Raw genomic sequence first — 19,877 nt, 5'->3', positions numbered from 1 at the left:
TTCACATGTATATTTGCAGTGCAACAATGACCATGCCAATCCCCCATTAGAGACAGGCATGGATACAGCTCCTACTTTGAAGTCTCCAGGTAACAGAGTTCACACATCAAGTGAAGTATCTAGTAAGCTGGCTCCAATTGCAAAACAATCTCTCATTCCTGCATAAGCTAGACTCAGATTTTTGACATCCCTAGGGTTATATTAAGCCTGTCAACTGATTTCCTTGGTGTGTAACAAACAAAACCCATAGTAAGAGTAACCAAATTTCAAGGAAAATTTGAAAAGAGGAAAATTTTTTCCTTCCTGCCTATTGCTTGTTACAAATACAATGATATTTTGCACAATACTAATTCAATAGTATGAAGCCATTGTGCATTTCCTTTCAACTTTTTCTTCTTCTTCTAAATACAACAATAAATGAAGGGTATGTGGTACGTGCTTGATAGGTTCATTCATTCTTTGGATCTACGCCGTCGAAAATGTCTAAGGATGAAATTCTCCGCATACAAAGGATAGTTTTTCCTGATCAAACCTTTTATGCACTTCCAGAATGAGAAATCTATCAACTCTCCATCCTTGCGGACTATGAACAAGCAACGAGAACTCTCAAATTCAGGATGATATCCAATCTGTCAAAGATGAACAACTTAATGTGCTATTAAAAAAATCCAAATCAAATTATGAAACAGAAGTCAGAAGTTACTTATTCTCATAAAGTTATTCACTTTAAGCACTTTCCAAGGTACCATCTTTTAATAAACTATTAAGAAGAACAAAATTTGACAATATTTTGAGTAATCTAGCTTTGTAAAAGTTGTAATAGAAGTATGATTTGGACGTATGGTTTAGGCATGATTCATTTTAGTATCTTTTTTTATAAAAAAAGAAGGGCGTACCCAGTGCATGAGGCTCCCACCACTGCGGGGTCTGGGGAGGATCATAATGTATGCAGCCTTACCCCCGGTTTTGCAAAGAGGCTGTTTCCCGACTCAATCCCGCGACCACTAGGTCGCAATGGAGCAATCTTACCGTTGCACCGAGGTCCGCCCTCTTTTACTATCTCTTTTGATAAATTACCTAATTATTATTACATCAAGTTATAGAATATGATCAGATTTGTAAAGTAAGAGAATCATGAGTAGGAGAAAGGAACGCAATAAGGTGTCATGGTAAAAAGCATCGAACCATTTCCAATAAACACCTCACTCTCTCAGAAGTAAGAACCCTTTGAAATAAATGTTGTATACCTCTGTCTTAAATGGTGAAACCTGTTGAATCCTGGTCCAGAACCTCTATGGTTCAGATAAACCTTTTGACTGCATTTAAATTCAAAGCCAAATAGGAAAGGTAACTTAGATGTTTCTACCAAGAAGCCGTTTAACCAAAGCAAGTTGCACCAACCTGTTTGGGTCAAGAAAGGTGTGGTTTAAGTGGGAATTTTCGTTCTTCTTGTTGTTGTTGTTGACATTGTTGCTGATACTAATAAAGATATCATATAGTTATTCAACCATCTATAACATTTTGAAGCACATCCAGAGTCTCAAAACACGGAGTTGGGATCAAATCGGTCCCCCTGCCAATTCCAATCCGGATCGGATCAGATTGGAATTGGCCCTCAGATCTGAAAACTCAGCAATTCTAGGGTTTCTTGGCATGAATCGGCTGTGTCGAATTGGCCAGAATCGGCCGATTCCCAATTTTCAAAACTGTGATCACATCGTAATCCCCCAAAAGCAGGACTTGCACAGGACTTGTATACCACTGCCTTTAACATGGTAAGGTTTAAATGATGAAACCTGTTGAATCCTGGACCAGAACCTCTATAGTTCTGATAAACCTTTTGACTGCATTTAAATTCAAACTCTAATAGGAAAAGTAACCTAGATGCTTCTACCAAATTACCATAAGCCATTGAGGGATCAAAGCTGGATCCAAGATCAATTTTCAAACTGTTTTGTGGATTCTAGGAAGGCCATGCTTCAAAAAGTTGGACCAAAATGATCATAACCCTTGAAAGATCTGATTAGATCAGCTTGGCCTGTTTGCTAACAGATTTTAATTAGGGTCTCCATCCCTTCAGCGGATTCTGCTTCAGAATCATTCTCAAGCAGAGCCTATTTTAACTAATTTTAATCCACCTGTAAGTTTTTGAAAGGGGTAGGACAGTTCTTGTTCAGGCTCAGGTTGGAAAGTCCTACTTCAGCTATTCAACTATTTCTTGGCGGATTTCATGTCCAACTGACGTTTCAAAACACTGCATTTTACATAGTTTCAGTCGATACACAAGAACATTTGCCATTTCTACTTTTTACTATGTTTTTCAGTCAATGCACAAGAATATTTGCCATTTCTCATTTTTACTTTATCTAAAAGCAAATCTTTAGAATAACACATAAGTCGCCAACTTCCAAGCTTCAACTCTAAATCCCTCGTAAACTTATTAGAGTAATAAACCACCTGTTTTGTGCTCACATCAACATTCCTAGCCCCATCTACCTATATCTCCTATCTCACTTGTGCATGGCTCTTCTTGGGGTAGGTAGGCTGGGATCAAATCCATAAACACTAGAGGTTGAAAAGATGCATAAAGACAGTCCTATGAATATAACAAAACAGCTTGATCATATGAGCTAAACAATTCAAATGAAATTGGGTGTTCCAAACTTCCAAGCCCTACGTGCCAACCCCGACACCCAACACAACAACCCCCCCCCCCCCCCCAAAAAAAAAAAAAAAAAAAAAAGAAAGAAGAAGAAGAGAAACTCCATCCTCACATACAAATACAGAAGAAACAAGTTAAAAATACACAATTAAAAATTTTAGGATTAAATGAGAAACAAAAGGAAAGATCACGAAACTGCTAAGTTGAGTGCTCAACAGAAACAAATAGGAAAGCATGATAATAGCAATCACGATGCAGGTAACAGGGGTCATGAGATGGATCAAAGTTGTAAATATATTTCAGCTGATGATTCTCACCATATTTCTCTATATATTAAAAGTTAAGCTTTCTGCCAGCAAAAATAAGACTTATTTGAGGGAAAGAAATCCAAAACTAACAGAGACATACTGTTATGTAGTCGATTCCACATCCTATCTTTTTCTCAACCTCAGGATGATAAGGAAGTAACCTCTCTACAATTGTCTTCTCATGCTCAGGACTCAGTTTGTCACCACTTCCGTATCTGCAATAGAAATTTAAATTCGTATATAATGATCGCTGGTATCACAAACAAAAAAACACATTTACTTTTCACACATAATTTCCAGATTAAAGGCCCTTAAAATTAGTCTAATAGTAGCAGTAAGCATCAGATAGCTGCCAAGAATCCATCTTGAACAACAGATAGAGAAGAAAAAAAGCATATAGTTTGAAAGTTGAGATTCTACATGCAAATGATTTTCATTCACTTTTTCCTCCCACAAAATAAGTCTGTATATTTTCGCAGTGGAAAATACTTTCAGGGCTCCCAAATCACCAACACTTCATCAAATAATAATATTCAGAAAATAAACAACTTGATGTCATTCAAAGTTTAACATCTTTTTCTTCTTTATGAATAATGCAATTTTTTTTCCAATCAAAAGAATGGCCTGCAAGGCAGGAGAGCACACACCAAAGCATGAACATCAAATAATGTAGTAGTAGTTCAAGTAACAACCACTCTACAGTAGGATCGATGTTAGGCTATAATTGATGCTGAAAATTGATATTCAATTGCTGGACAGAATAGGAGATCAATCACTTTGTTCAGCAGCAGATTTGCCCTTCGATCGCAGAACTTGTAGCAGATCACACTATCACACAATGAAAATAAAAAAAGGAAAAATAGAAGATAGGTTAGAAGAAAGATAGTTTCGATAAATAGGATTGAGCCTCTCACTCTCTCCCTTGGGTCACCATGGCCTCTCACCTTCGCTGCATCTCACAGCTTTAAACCCAAATTGTGAGCCACGCTGCCCTCTTCTCTTTATTTATAATAGAAGAATGGGTAACAAAATAGAAAGCGTTTGCTACCAAGTAGCTTACAACCAAAATAGAAAATTCCTATAAAATCTAGCTACCATACATCAAAATAGAAACTCCTATTTTAGAGAACAAAATAAAAATAGTAACAAACTGAAATTAGAAACTAATAAGGCTTTATAGAAACTAATAAAGAAACTATTACAAAAATAGAAAGAAACAAAATTAGAAACTACTAGAGAGCAGGAGAAAGAAACAAAATTAGAAACTACTAGATAGCAGGACTTAATAACTAAGAAACTATTACAAAAATAGAAACTAATTAATTGCAGCTTCTAATAAAATATTCCACCAACATCCAGCATCTAATCTTCACACCAGCTGTCCATATGAACCCCCAAATCACTATTCACTTGAACAGTAACTTGTGGTACTGTTCACCTAAACAGTATTTTTTTTAAAATTTTGTTTTGGTCCCTTCTCTCTTCATGTTTCTCTCCGGGCTGGGGCTGTCTATGTGATGCTCCATCGAACCACCAAAAACCTGCCACATCATCAGACCAGGCTGCCTCTCACAGCAGTTGAATCCCACAACTACGCTGGGCTGGTTTTGGGGCTTGTTCCTGCGGCTACACATGGATCTGTGATCTACATCATCAAAATTCAAAACATAACATCCCAAAAGTAAAACATGTGATTGCCAACACAATGAATCTATCTGGGATCAGAAGATCCCTACCAGTTCAATACCAATCCTTAAAAGCTAAAACCATGACAAAAATGCCAAACCACATCAAATAGATAAATTCATAAGGAACTTCCAGCAAATTGTAAAAAGATAAAAGAAGTAATCCTAAACCACTTTCAAAAACGAATACTGAATGGACAGGTAGCTTGTTGACTTTCCATATGAAAGACACTTCCAAAAGCCAAAAGCTAAGAGGCTAGGACCATCCCAAGTCCACCCCACATGGAACCTTGAGAAAGTGGACTTGCACTGGGTTATGGCCCTTATTTTAAAAAATGCATCTAACTGATTTTACTTTTTTTTCCCCCGCACGCTGGGGGGGGGTGTGTTCTCCTTCGAAGCATATAATTATTATTCACTTTCTCAGACCTACCTCCCATGAGAATGCTTTACACTTAGAAGGAGCAAGAATTGGTAGATAATTTACTTGGGAACTGAAGCAGAACTTGGTGAGTTTCAGGCTCGATCTATGCTAGAACCACATTCCAACCAGCTAACAAGGCAAAAGAGTACAACCATCCCAATCTCATGTCCCAAATAAAGATCAGTGGTAAGTTACACTAAGCTATGGTTCTTCAATTTACTTTTACCGAGGCAAAGAAGAAAGGAAGCCGAATAAAACGTATCACACCCTGCCGAAGGTCCTCCAGCAATCTGATCCATTCATTTATTTCCCTCCTCTACCTCATACTCCATAACAGGGAAGATTGGGAAAGTAGCCTATGGGTGCTCCATGGGAAGCTAGGGTGACAATTGTTAATTGACCCTAAGCCTCAACCATGACAACCCATCGCTTTTTTTTTCTTATAGGTAACAACCCATACATTGATTAGATCATTTAATATGCAATAAACATAGCTCCAATGAAATTACCCAAAAGGATCAAGGATCTAAGGTTCAGTAGTTTAGTTCATATCGATCCCTATGATCTAAACAAAACATCAACCAATCCAAGGAGAGAAAAAATAAATGCACCCTATATCCAGTATATCTGATTGGTCCGTCCAATGTTGATATGCTAACTTTATTATTTGGATAATAGAGCTTCATTTTATTTTAAAAATTCCCTAACTCTAACCTCCCATCTAGGGAGTTCCTCAAAACTTCCCCCCACTTGACCAAGTAATCTGTCATTGGATATCCAGGTTCGCACACAGAACCCTTATATTTCTATCCTTCTACAGATTTGGCAGAGTCCTTGAATATGGAACTTGAAGGGGTCAGTACAATTGATTTGATTGAAATAGTCCCTTTTCCAAAAAATTGAAATGAAAAAATAAAAGTCCCTCCTTCCATTGAAATGCAATTCTGCTTCCATCTCTTAGTCTCTTGCCAAGCTTCTCCAAGTGGGTTCTAAAAAGGTTAAAAACTTAGGTTTCCATCCAAGTGGAGACTGGAGATCCAAATTTTTGTAAGGCTACTCATGACTCCCACAACCGAACATCTGAAAACATATGTCCACCATTCAAGTGCTACACTTCCACCTCTTCTGTCCCAATCTCAGAGCCCTAATCATACTCTATTTTAAGTTCCCTCAAATAGTCACTGAAAAATGTTTCCACAATGGTACACAACAACAGGGAGAAAGGGTAACCAAGTCTAATCCCTCTTTTGGCTTCAAAGTTATGAACCAATCTAAGGAAACCTCTAATTCATTTCCCAATACCCCACCCCAAATCCTTTTCGTTTAAAAGCATGACCTAAGAATTCAAATTAACATTGCTATAAGCCTTATCAATATCTGTATATGTTTTTATTTTTTTAATGAACAACTGAACAAGACTAGTATGTTAAACCGTCAAAATATTTTTTATTTTGATGCTGAAGGAGGGGTGATGATTGGACAGAGAACACCCTACCACCAAAAATTAACAATTGGATTTACTTTTTTTTTTCCTACTTCTACACCGAATAAGCAGAGACACTATCCCATGAACAAGCCATACACAACTACTATCAACTCCAAATTGGAGAGTATTTATTAATAAAAATAAAAAAATAAAATAAAACACAGAGGGGATAAGCAAGAAGGCCAATGCCTCTCAATAAGGTTATGAAGTTTACCAACTCAATCATACTTCCCAACTCCTGTTAGATGTTGAGTAGCAGATGAACTGAGGACTGTCAAAAGTGAGATGCTAAAGGTATCTTACTTGGCAACACATCCCTGGGCTGTGAATTACAAGAATCAGGTTATAAAAGTACTCATCCTGAAGGAAGGACATCACAGAAACACAATCATTATCTTCCATGAGGCAAGGCTGTGAGCAAGATAAACTAGAAACTTACCAATATTATGGTATGTTATGTAGAAAAAAGAATCCTAGCACTGGAAATCCTGAGTGTGTGTGTTTTGGAGTAATCATTTTGTTTTTTATATGCTCTTGCACTCATTAGTCTTAGAATAATTTTCAAAAGAATGACCACATTATCATTTGATAATTAATCTTTTACAAGGGAGACTTCTTTAGGATGTAATGTTAGATAGTAATTTTCATGTAATAATGTTGTTCAGTTGAGATGTACTTTCGTATTTCCCACAGCGACACTGATCTATTGCTTCAACCAAAAAGTAAGATTACTAACAGAACACTCTACCAAGTTTGGTGTACTGCTTCAACCTAAAAGTATAGTGTACATGAAACACCCAACCATGCTTGATCTTTCCAAACAACAGTTGAATTAAGACATCTTGTACCCTGCAAACCACATTCTCATCTCCTGTTCCACTTTGAAGGCAAACCAGATAATTCTCCATATTAAAAAGAGAACGACTGAAACTTTTTTATAATAGCAGCCTGATGCAAAGTAAAGGGAACCATTTCCTGAGAAGGGGCATTAAAAGTAACCGGCCAAAGCTAATCTTCGTTGTGAATTTGTGATAGTGAAGTTCATTATCGAGGAGTTTCCATTGTCAACAACGCGAAGACACTCAACAGAACTAAATGATTATCTTTATGAGAATCTTTTGCAGAAACACTTACAGGTCAGTGAGCATTCAAAACCCAGAGGTCACGAATTCGCTACAGATTAAGATAACCCAGTTGGACAAATCTGTTTAGAAAGGCATTGTATTTGTATCGTTATAAGATAGGAGATAAAACCTTACCTTCCAGAGTGAAGGATCATCCTGACGAAACCAACAAGCGGCACAGTGTCCTGCAAAATTCGATCTTCCCAATCAACCCATTCATCTTCTTCCGACTGATTGTAACCCTTCTTTCCTTCTTCAGCAGGTTCCCCGACGTCACTATCCGAAACGGCTGCCTTCGCAGAACCAGCATCGTCATCTATCGGCGACATGACGGGCTTTCTCAATAACTCTGAATTGTAACCATCTCGGCTCCTAACACTGCCTCCGTCCGACCCAGTTTTTAGGGCACAGGAACGCAGGTGAAGCGAGGGCACATGACGATTACAGGGAAGAAAGAAGACTATTGGAGGCGGGAAGTTAAAAGAAATAGGGTTTTTCGACAGGTAAAGAAGTGGTGAACTAGAGAAAGAAGCCATGGGTAATCTCTGAGTTTATGAGCTTTTGATTTTTCTGCTTCAACTCACACCATGTCTTACTCTTTCCCAATGTCTCTGTCTTTCGGAGATCAGAGACTTACTGTAGGAGAGAGGTTAACGGTCACTATTTCTCATCTCATGAAGAGCTTACAGTAAAGGTTCTCTCGGTATATCGTTTTATTTATTTCGAAACTTTTAGACTGTTGGATTGGTATCAGTATGATTCAGATGAAGTCTTTCACATGAAAGATTCCAATCTGAGTCACCCCTCGCCTCAAGTTGGATTTCTCTCACATGGATCTCTCATCAGGGAATAATACATCAATACCCTGCAGTCCTAAATACCACATTTACTTGTAATTGGGTAAAAGAAGGAGAGTTGTAAGGATTTCTACTTCATCTCTGCGAACGGCGGCACCATAACCAGCTGGTGAGTTCTCTCTCTGTCTCTCTCTCTCTCTCTGGATGTATGTGTATGGGGGTTGTTTTATGAGCTCAGTGATGGATTTTTACCATTTCATCTTGGAGCTTACAATACCCACTTAAAGTTTTAAAAGTTTCAGCATGTTTGTACTTCATTTGATGTTTTTCCTCTACTTTATATATTAAATCTAACAATTGTGGCTTGCAAGATAGTTATTCTAATGGTTTGCTATTGGAGTTTCCCTATATCGAGATATCAAAAAATATAGACTGATACACATGAAAGGGGAATGTTTCCTGTTCGATGAATTGATTGAAAGAAGCTCTGGCAATTGGATCAACCTTCTAATCTTTTCAATTCCTCTTTTCTCAATCGTTTAGTATTGTGGCTCATCTTATACTGTTAGCTACATAACTAAAATTTGATAACTTATATTGTTCCCTCTCAACCTAATATGCGAAATTGAAGGTACAACCAAGGCTCTTTGTATCCTCATAGTGGTTTGTTGCTCATGTGTGCAACCCTAAGGTTGAAGGTACAAGGCTTGGTAGAGGAAGAAAGAAGTTGGTTTGATATAATATACTTTCAAGTTATTGAGCTGCTAAAACTCATTATTTTTTAGAAAATAGATCAGTGCTGCATCTGAACTAGATTATGGGTTATTTCATCTGATATAATAGGTTATCTGCATCCATTTTGTCTTTTGCATTGAAGCTATGCAAAAACTGTCAGTGAAGCAGACAAGGTATCATATATCTTTACACTTACACTATCATAAGGATCTTCTTGCCTTCAGTAAATGCTTTTGTGGATTTTCTCTATATTGAATGGATAAGCTTACATAATGAGCTTGTGAATGCCGGATCAAACTTCTCAAAGGAAAACTCCCAACTCCAAACGAATGTTGTGAGATCTTAAACAGGACGAATCAAGCACTCGAATCCATCGCTAACGACCAAACCAATGTTTTCTAACGATTTCTTTCGCGCCTATGCTCTCGAATCACGTCGGAATGGTAGAAGACGATTTCTCCTCGATTTCCTTCTTCACTAGGGCTCCAGAGATAGTTTTCGGTCCTTTAACGAGAATATACATACAATTCCAAAAGATACCCTTCGGACCAATGAGAAAGAAGCAAGAAAACGCAAGCCCAAAAATTTGCCTCAAGGGCTGCCGCCCCCGAACCCCCGCAAGACCATCGGGGGCACTGCCCCTGAACCCCCGCTCCTACAGTGGGGATATACCCTGCTGACCAACTGAATACTGTCTTCACAACCACACCACTGCCAAATCCTTGTTGCCAACAATGACAACACTGCCAAGAGCACCAACAGAGCTGATGCTGCATTCTGAGTTGGAGGATGTGGTTCATACGTTACGAAGGGCCAAATGTTGCTACCCTTGAATTTAAAAGAGGTTTCTCACCACAACTGGACATTTATTGAACACCTACCTATAGTCACAAAGGAGATGTTAAGGGCTGATAATCTAATGGTTGATTTTCAACTCCTCTTTGCAATTAATGACCAAGAAAAATTATCCTGTCTCACTATCTGGCCCCACCTTAGTCTCTTCTTTTATTTTTTAGCAACCTTAACCTATGTTGCTAATTGCTCAATGCCACATGATTTGCAACTGTATGAGGTTGTGAATTCATTTTATGGTACATGCAGCATCTTACGTGCACCAGTGCAACTCATCCCCCCCCCCCCAACTTTTTCCCCAATGGCTGTTGACAAGTGGATTTTTTTCCTCTAAAAGACTTGTTTTCATACATTATTTATAAAATGAAATACAGGTGAACTGTTTTGACCCTTTAGAAATAGAAATGGTCTGTAAAGTATCAAAATGAGGCCTTATTGTTTTCTGTTGAGCAATTTGAGAACCTAATCTGAGGATTTCTGCTTTGCATGCAGTAATAAACTAATAATACTTACTGTTTTTGTGAATTCTGCCAGGGTTTTTTCTCCCAGCATTTTTTACAGTGAACCCAAATTTAGTGATTTAGGGCTCTAGATCCTTTCATTAACAATTTTGGTTTTCTTGCTCTTTTACTCAAAGAAGAGGCAGAGAGAGCTGATTCTTCATGATGCATCCTTGAATTGAATTTGTTTTCATTGCAGTAAGAAGGGGAAAAGGTGGTTGGGAACGGGCTCTGAAGCCATGCAAGCTGCTAAGGTCTATCGCCACCTTCTTAAAGCCGTGAAGAAACACATTGGTAAAGAAGAATATAAAAGGCATTTCAGAGATTTCATAACTCAAGTGTTCCCGAAGAGCTCTGCATTGTCAGATCCATTGGCTACTCAACAAAAACTAAACCTTGCCCATGATTACACTTTTCTGCTCAACAGTGTGCACCATCAAAAGATATGTTTCTTACGTGTACTCTTCTTAAACTGTAAGTACAGAAACTCATTTAATGCAATTGTTAAATAATTTCTATGTATTTTGGGATTCAAATATGTTGATACCAATGTATATTCCAACTGTGATCTTTAATGTGTCCATAATTTTATAATTAACTTTATTTCTAGGTTTTTTTTTTTTTTGGAGGGGGGGGGGGGGCAGAGGGGTCATGATAGAGGTTTCTTACTGTCATGTATAACAATATGAGCATTCAAAATACCCATTTCATGTGATCCTTATTGATGACATGGACCAAGCTAATTTGTGATACTAATGCTAAATTGGAAACTGCATCTCTTAATGATTCATATGATCCATTGTCAATGCCTTACTGTTCTGACCTATTTCCATACTTATAGATTTCAATCTTCAGGAGTATCCACCCACTAGAACATCATAAAGCCTCCTTTCTTCCCTCTACAAATTAATGATGATCCTTTGATGTGTTCTAGGAACAACTCCTCCCCCCTCCCCCAATGATGATTCTTGTAGCTTCTCTGAATTTCTTCTCATGATTATCTCATCTCATCTTTTAATTAAGCAATTCTACACAAAAAAAATTCCTTTAAGAAGGTTAATCTGCATTGGTATTTTGGTTTTTTTTTTCTGTGTGGTGGGGGGAGGGGGGGGGGGAATGCCCACCGAGGAAGGGCTTCTTGCATGATCCAAATATCTCGCTTGTGGCAGCTCTTGTGGCACCCAAATTTTGTGAAAAGGTAGACTGCAAGGTCCACAGTCTTGTGTCAAATTTCAGCCCAAAAAGAGTTGGCGATGTGATGGAAGAAAGATTTAGAAGTCCAAGACTTTCAAGTGGGTGCATGCCAATGCATGGGATTACCCAAAACGTTTGGGTGTCTGTTCTTGTTAATCCCCTGTTAGGTTGTTATTCCAATGTTACAACCAAGAACTTTGTTCTTCACACTCAATGAACACAAAACATAATATCCAGGTTCGAAGATTTTGAAATGCGATATGACTGTCTACATGGCTGATAGGTAGCTGAACCAGTAACCTAGTCTTGGGATTCTAAATAATATCAGACTATCAAATGTATGACTGAGACTGGAGAAGAAGCAGCCATTGCCAATTGACACAAGTCTGATTTAACCCTTCAGGGATTTGATATAAGATCTGATTGGAGACAGACTGTTTCTTGATTTGGTAGTTTAAATATTCTTAGATATTACTATAAAGAGATTTCTTAAATGCTTGTTCATAAGATTACTGACTGGGGTGATTATAACCTGAGGCTATTGTTGTTCAGAGCAACTGGTTCCCCCTTCTTTGTCATTCTTTTCCTGGGTGGCTTCATTCAACAGTGATGACAATGATCCTACCAGGATGGAGTGGAAGTGAACATGGGCCCCTGTAAGGTTTGAGCTTTGAGCATTGGGGTGTGTTGTGCCGGAGATAACTGTGAGTGGCAATGGATGAGGGAAGACGGAGTGGCTGGGATTGGAGAAAGAGAGTCGAATCTGCAACCCCATCCCCCATCCCCCATCCCACCCCCACCCCAAATAAAATAAAAGGAGGAAGGATTTGATTCAACAAAAATTGTCTGTTGCTATCAGATCTGCGGATGGTTTGGATGGAAACCATTACTTTTAAATTTAAGTTTTTCTGGGATGACATACAATCTTTACCTGTAAAATGCTATTTATGATTTTTTTTTCTGATAATAACTTTTTTGTTGTGGGAGACATGATGCCTTAATATCCTTAGTTTGCCACTTAAACCTTGTTCTTGGCTTTCCTAAATGAATGTATAGGACTTGTTGTTCTCGTACAATATTGCAGTGGATAGATCAGATGAAATGAAAAGACTTCTGGGGAAATCTGCTGCAAGTGTTGGTCTTAAGATTCCTGATGTCTATCAACCTTGATGATTCCTATGGTTTCATGGCCATCAGGTGCTTTTGGTTGAGAATTGTCTCTCCAATGGATGAAATTTTAAATTCATGCGGAGTAATTATTTGAATTTTTTTGTTTTTTTTTTTTTTTGGACATGTTCATTTGATGATGAGTTAATGAAAATTGGTCTAACAGAGTAGAGAATAAAATATGGATTACACAAGTACTCATGGAAAGACACATTCTTGTGTTCATGTGCATTTGCATCTGATGATATTGTGATGTAATAGTGTGACAGTAATATATCGTTAGAATTTTTGTTTTCAGAGACTTTTGGTAAAACTTTTAAACATTTAATTGTTTGTATTACTATCAATCCAAATTTTTTTTTTTTTTTTTTTTTTTTTGGTAATACTAGATAGTCAAGTCATAACTATATTTTTATTTCTTTTTTAGATTAACTGCCTAGCATTGAGGGTAGCTCCTAAACATATGATTCCATTTATGGTTGGGTGGACACCCAAGAAACGGGTGGTTAAGGTTACAGACTTGGAAGGTGTCAGGAACCAAATAGGAAATTGTCTTACCTATCAGATGCATTCATGAAAGTTAGTCAAATCTGATATAAAATGCGAAGTTAGGACATGTATATGGAGAAAGAAATAAGGAATAATAAAAAATAAAGAACTATTCACCGAGCTCTCCACACCCAACCCCCCCCCCCACCCAAAAAAAAACAAGAAGGGAACAATATGTTACCTAAAATAGTAATAAATTTGAGGATTCGAAAAATTGGCTTGTACACCCCCTTGATTTATAAAAAAAAAAACACACAAAATTAATAGTCCGCTAGAAACTGATTGTTAAATGATGATGTGGATATAATTTGCACTTGAAATGACACTTATACTTTTTTCTAACACTTTTAACAAACCAATGACCCTACCTTTTCTTCGTCCTCCCCAAAACTCACTCATTAGAGGCACTAGGGAACTGGGCTGGACAGGGAACTGGAGGAGATAATTTTCTGGGGTGGAGTTGCACTAGCCGAGCAGGTGTAGGGGTAGGGGCAGGATAAATAGGTGTACGGGTAGGGGCAGGATAAATAAGCATGTAATGACATAACATGGACATCAGAAATACTAGATGAAGTGTACATGTTGGAGTATTGAATCTGAGGTCCACTTATATATGATATTGATAATCACATTATTAAAAACAACTTTATTCCTGAAAACATAGAAAATACATGGTGATTGTTGAGATCGAAAGAACATAAAACTTTGTAGGGGTGTCAATCGGGGGGTTCGAGTTCAGTTCAGTTCAGTTTTTTTGGTTTCGGTGTGAGTTTCAGGAAACCAAACCAATAAGAACTTTTCGGTTTCGGTACGGGTTGAACTCAGATTCGTTTGGTTTGTGCTATTGGTTTCAATTCAGGTCGGTTTGGTTTGAAAAATCGGGTATAGACTGGTTTTGGGTAGGGATTATGTAAGATTTTTAGTGTTTGGGGGTTGGTTTCAGTGTTCGGGTTTGGTCATATTGGTCAAGTCAATCGATGATCCATCGGTTTAGCCCAAGCCAAACCGAAATCGAATGATGCCCTAACTCATAAACCGAAGCCAAATTGATAAGGCATCGGTTCGATTTGGATCGGACTCAATCGTATCGGGCCGGGCTGATTTCACCGGTTCGGTTTAGATTGTGATGCCCTTAGTACTTTGTATGTAAACTCAATGGCCCAACCAACCAAATGTGTTTAGAAATAAAACATAAAAGAAAAGGTGTCAAACAGTTTCAGTCTCACATTTACAAAAGGGGTATAAAGATTCAATAGAAATGATATTAATCAGCCTATCCCTAGTAGAAATCCCTTCAATAAGGACTTTCCACCAAAAATTTCAAAGCAAGGATGAAGCTTTAGTTTCCACAAAGTTTCCAAATCTCTCGTCTACTATGATAAGAGACAGGAAACCAGTTCACCCTTACGGGAAGATAATTGACCACTAACTTTTTGGTCAACTTACCACAAAGACTTTTCAACAGACCAATTTTTTAAACAAAGGCAAGATTTGTATAATACTATTTCAAATGAATGAACCTTTCTTAAGAGTCGTAACATGATCCAAGAGACCCGAATTAGAAAATATTTAGCTTTCAAAACCCTAGACTAAAGCTTAGTTAGTAAGTTCGGGAACGGCAATTGAACGGGAACGGATACGTACGGCAGTTAAACGGATTAGACGGTAATAATATTTTTCAAAAATCCGGCTTCATAAAATGCATACGGTAATAATACGGTACGCGTTTAATACGGATATAATATGGCATAGACGGCAATAATACTTTAAAAAAAACGGACATATATTCATTATATAACATGCATTCACCACCTAATAAACAAAATAATATCATGATTTTATTAACTAAAATAAACACAATAATATAATATGCTATATAACATCTCTAAGATTATCATTTAACATACCAAAATATCAATAATCTACAAGAAATGAATGTAGATTGTCTGAAAATGACATGAGCAAGTTGAAAGACCAGAGAAACAAGAGGAGAGTACAAGACTTAAGTGCCGCTTTGTTGAACGGAGATGGCGAGGATGATTGGAGATGGAGGGCGGCTACTTTTGCCTGCTACGGTTGGATGTTCAACGCAAATCGAAAGGGACGAAAGGGAAAGTGAAATCGTTTCCCTAAATTCTAATCTTTTGGATAATTTTTTTTTTATAAAAAAAACGTATAATACGTGTATTATTCGAGTATAATACGTGCTTGCTTAAAAAACGCGTTTTTTTATAAAAATACGGGAAAATATGGGGACGGGAGTATTATACGTTTAAAAATACGGGAACGCGTATAATACACGTATGATACGCGACTTTACTAACTAAGGACTAAAGAGCATCAAGTTAGCTTAATAACTTCTAAGCTAATTTCACAAGCAATGCCTTATTGTGGGTCAAAGCAACTCTAAGTGCAATCTTCCCCCATAAATTAGGATCGTCTTTAGGAAGCCCAGCACCTAGGGCATGCCCAGGGGGCATCCAGCGATTGAGTTGTGTCGCAAACATCTCGACACATACCTAGAGGGATATGTGCGGCACAGCCCAACAGCTGGCAGCACCCTGGGCATGCTAGGCTCCCTGGAGACGAGCTAAATTCCACAAATTAGATGTATACAAGGATTTTGAAGAAATTAAAGACCAACCTTTTGGCCTCCTCACGCACTCCTTTCCAGAATTGAGCACTAGTGGACTCCAATTTTTGATACACACTAAACTGTAAAGTGGAAAGAAAGACATCCAAAAAATGGGGATTGAGTTTTAAGACATTGACTAACCAAAAAAATAAGTTTTAAGACATTGCACCAAAACAATTCTCCTAGCATGAGATAAGAGGGAAACCTTCCAATGACCAAGCTTGTACCTAGCCCTACTAAACCCAATATCCCAAATCACAATTTTCCTATTCTTAGAAGTAATTAGGGTTCCAAGGTATGTAACATCTTCACTTATGGGTGCCTTTTTTTTTTCAGATTCAATGAAATGACAGGGTGGGCTTGATTGAACAAGCCTCTGATGTATTGTGTGAGTTGTGCTTAAATCATATCCATTAGTTATTGTGAAGGTATGATGTATGATTAGGTGAATGACAATGCTAAGTTACCTTAAATGATGTTAGGTTGGCCTTGGTTAGGAATTGGGCCAAAGTGTTTGGAATCCAAAAAAGGAATTCCCATGTGTCATGCTTATGCTGGTGGAGAACCATCCGACAACAATTACCTGCGAGTTTATCTATAGACGTGGCGTTACTTTTACCAACTGGAATCACCTTGGGTATTTCTCTATCATCACCTAGTTTGAACATTTAGACTATGTTTGGTATGCATTCTTGGAACATATTTTAAGTTGATTTTGTATTCTCAGACGATAAAAACAATTATTTTTATCACCTGAGAATTCAAATCAATCTAGAATGTATTTCAAGAATGCATTCTAGGTCAATTTTGCTTTCTCAGATGATATTAACAACTATTTTTATCATCTATGAAATCAAATCAATCTAGAATGCATTAGGTCAATTTCACATTCTCGAGAGATAAAAACACTATTTTTATCATCTGAGAATGCAAAATCAACGTAGACTGCATTCCAAGAATACATACCAAATGCTGCCTTAGCCTACCCAAGTGGCGTGATGAGGACTTGTTCATTGCTTTCACTGTACTACCATGGACCACCATGGAGACATCTCAATGCCTATTTCCAATGTCTTTTCATGTATTTTAGGTTTAACAACTTTTTTGTTCCTCCCCTCCTCGTTGGTCGTTCTATCTCTTTTGTTATACTCTGCTATTCAAACTCTCTTTGATTAATCATTCAATACCAAGATTAGAACCTTTGACCTCATGATAAAATATATAATTGCTCAAACTCATTAATGACCCCTCTGCACCTGCCTACATAATAATACCAATTTTCTCTTTTTTTTCCCCGAAAAAAGTTATCGTAGCAAAAGGGGAAAGTTTTTATACACGACCATGTAAGCATAAACGGTCGTGTCCCCTCTCACGAAGAGTGGGAAAAGTCATAAACGTCTACCCATTAATTAATGCCTTGAAACTCCCACCCTCTCATATACACGGTCTACAAATTAGTAAAAAAAAATTGAAGATTTTTGTTGGTTTAGATCTTAGAGAATATTCTGACTTAATCATTAGCACTAATAAACCTCAATTAACATTAAAAAAAAATAAAACTAAAAATAGTTTCTTAAGAGTTAAGAAAACAAAGTCAAAAATATTCTCAATTCACATTATATGTTTAATTTAAGGAGGGAAATATCATTGACGGATCTGTCTTCCTTGTAATTTCGTCCAAGTTCGTCCCTTCCTGGCTCCTGAGTTCATGTAAGACTTGAAAGACTTCATGGCTGCAACAAGGTCGGGTTAAGTACCCTTAACTTGGTCAGACCCGACCCGACCCGACCCGATTCAAACGAACAAGGGTATGTTTTTTTGCTTAGTGTGGTGACAATGTGACATCCTTATAGAGGACAAAATTAAAATTCTCTTTTTGATTCCCTGAATTAAAGAAGCCAATGCACGCCAGCACGACTCAAGTTGGGCTTACGCCACACGTTAATCTCTATAAAGTCTAATCTAATAATCCCTTTTCTGCTTAATTGGTTGGATTGGCCCGCAATCCTCGCGTACGTATCCCGCAATCTAAGAACCTTTTGTTTATCACAACACTCCCCCTACGACCTAAACTTACAACGTAAAAACCCCAAATTAACCCTGGATCGGGAAGTTTGTTGGGGATTTAAATCTCTTTTGTGGGTCCCATCTTTATTATTGAAGACGGTGTATAACTCACCACCGTCTCCCTCTATCAAACGTTTCTTAGTATCGTATTTCAGCCGTCGGATAGATGCACTAGAATCGAATATCTTTATCCAACGGCTGATGGGTCATTCGGGTTCATATTCTAAACATCGTATGAAACTTGGTAACTAAAATGAAAGAGAAATTGGAAACTTTTCTAGAAAAGGAGGACAGTTCATGATGACGCGGACCAACCAAAAGCCTAGAAAGCTGACGTGGTCCACCAATTTGCATATTTCATAGGTGACGAGGCCATATGATGGTTCGCATCGTACGGTGTACGAAAGACTTACCTTCATCGCTATCGCTCACTCGCACAATAAAAGGAGTTCGTTGCGTCATTAAGAGCTCACAACTAAGAGTAGGAAGACGACGGGAGAGGTCAGGCGACCTCCCGCAGCCCAGCGCATCCCCCGTCAAAAGGGGTGGGGGGCAAACGGAAAAATTAGGTTTAAATTCTGAAAGGATAGGTGGTTTGGGCTCTCATGTCGGAATTCAAGGCGGTGCCACCACCACCATTCAAGGCATTAGCACCGCTCTACAAGCAGCGATCGTGGTCTCCTGACACTTATCGTGATGAAGCTTGGTTAAAGCGGAAAGGAAACTACAGGAAGAGTCGACGAAGTCGGAGTGTCACCGACGAAGACCTCGACGAGCTTAAGGCATGTATCGAATTGGGTTTCGGATTCGATTCTCCAGATCTAGATCGCAAGCTATCCGATACTTTGCCCGCTCTAGGTTTCTACTATGCCGTCAACAAGCAATATAGTGATAGCATCTCTAAGTCATCATCCTCAGCTACACCTTCAGAATGCGATCCGTCATCTCCTCCTGGAAGTCCTCACACCATCTTCAACCCTGGTAATTAATCTTACCTCTGCCTCTCCCTTCAAATATGATTTTTTTTTGTGTTTGTCTTGAATCGAATGAACTTTTTGTCATCTACTAGATTCGTGTCTCTTTCTTCCAAAACAAAAAAAAACTTGTTCTAATCTTTGGATTCTTGTTCTTCCCTGTCTTCGTGGCCAATCATTGAATAGGTTTTTCATTGTTTCATCATAGATTCCATCTGGGGAAAAGAGTGTTCTTGATAAATGGAACTTCATTTTTTCTCCGTTTTTAAATTTTTGAAATTGTTTGAATATGTGAAGGAGACGATCCTCGGACGGTGAAGGCGAGATTGAAGCAGTGGGCACAGGTGGTTGCTTGTTCGGTGCGACAATCTTCTCACTGATTTCAGATGAACAAAACCCGAATCTTCTCACTGATTTCAGACGAACAAAACCCGAATCTGACTGATCTATCTATAGAGTGAACAAAAATGAGGAAAAAAATTTGCAGACAAAAAGGAAGAACGAATGAACATTGACTTTTTTTCTCTGTTACCCAATTACATTATGTTCTGAAAGTAAGTAATTTGACAGATTAACTTGGACAAAATGTAGATATGTAGTCATGTGTGATGGTTTAAAGATCTGCCTTAGAAAGAAAGATGAAAAGAATAACAAAATTTTAGTTTCTTACTTTCTTAGATTGGAAGATGAGAAGTTGAGAACCGAGGAAGAGTTGAAA

General features: G+C 37.9%; 3 protein-coding genes across 4 annotated transcripts; 2 read left to right on the top strand and 1 right to left on the bottom strand.

Annotated features, from left to right (window-relative positions):
• Positions 1 to 199: 199 nt before the first annotated feature.
• Positions 200 to 8,340, bottom strand: LOC122657940 (protein DCL, chloroplastic). 2 transcript variants are annotated; one of them, XM_043852741.1, is made up of 3 exons: positions 7,825 to 8,336; positions 3,071 to 3,185; positions 200 to 629 (listed from the first exon to the last, which is right to left on the bottom strand). In XM_043852741.1, exons 1-3 carry the CDS (start codon positions 8,223 to 8,225, stop codon positions 453 to 455), a joined length of 693 nt encoding a protein of 230 aa, XP_043708676.1. In that variant the 5' UTR covers positions 8,226 to 8,336; the 3' UTR covers positions 200 to 452. The 2 variants fall into 2 exon arrangements, with proteins under 2 accessions (XP_043708676.1, XP_043708678.1); XM_043852743.1 differs by having other exon boundaries at positions 519 to 646; positions 7,825 to 8,340.
• A 2,319-nt stretch (positions 8,341 to 10,659) lies between these two features.
• On the top strand, positions 10,660 to 13,159 carry LOC122657942. The gene is made up of 2 exons (XM_043852745.1): positions 10,660 to 11,016; positions 12,824 to 13,159. Exons 1-2 carry the CDS (start codon positions 10,813 to 10,815, stop codon positions 12,935 to 12,937), a joined length of 318 nt encoding a protein of 105 aa, XP_043708680.1. The 5' UTR covers positions 10,660 to 10,812; the 3' UTR covers positions 12,938 to 13,159.
• Positions 13,160 to 18,645: 5,486 nt separating this feature from the next.
• LOC122657941 lies at positions 18,646 to 19,586 on the top strand. Its single transcript, XM_043852744.1, has 2 exons — positions 18,646 to 19,166; positions 19,457 to 19,586. The coding sequence occupies exons 1-2, from the start codon at positions 18,791 to 18,793 to the stop codon at positions 19,537 to 19,539; spliced, it is 459 nt and encodes a 152-aa protein (XP_043708679.1). The 5' UTR covers positions 18,646 to 18,790; the 3' UTR covers positions 19,540 to 19,586.
• The last annotated feature ends 291 nt before the right edge of the window (positions 19,587 to 19,877 follow it).

The sequence above is a fragment of the Telopea speciosissima genome, chromosome 4, assembly GCF_018873765.1.
Source record: "Telopea speciosissima isolate NSW1024214 ecotype Mountain lineage chromosome 4, Tspe_v1, whole genome shotgun sequence".
NCBI classification, from domain to species: domain Eukaryota; kingdom Viridiplantae; phylum Streptophyta; class Magnoliopsida; order Proteales; family Proteaceae; genus Telopea; species Telopea speciosissima.
The sequence above is the reverse complement of the archived record's forward strand: the minus strand, read 5'-3'. Positions and strand labels throughout refer to the sequence as shown.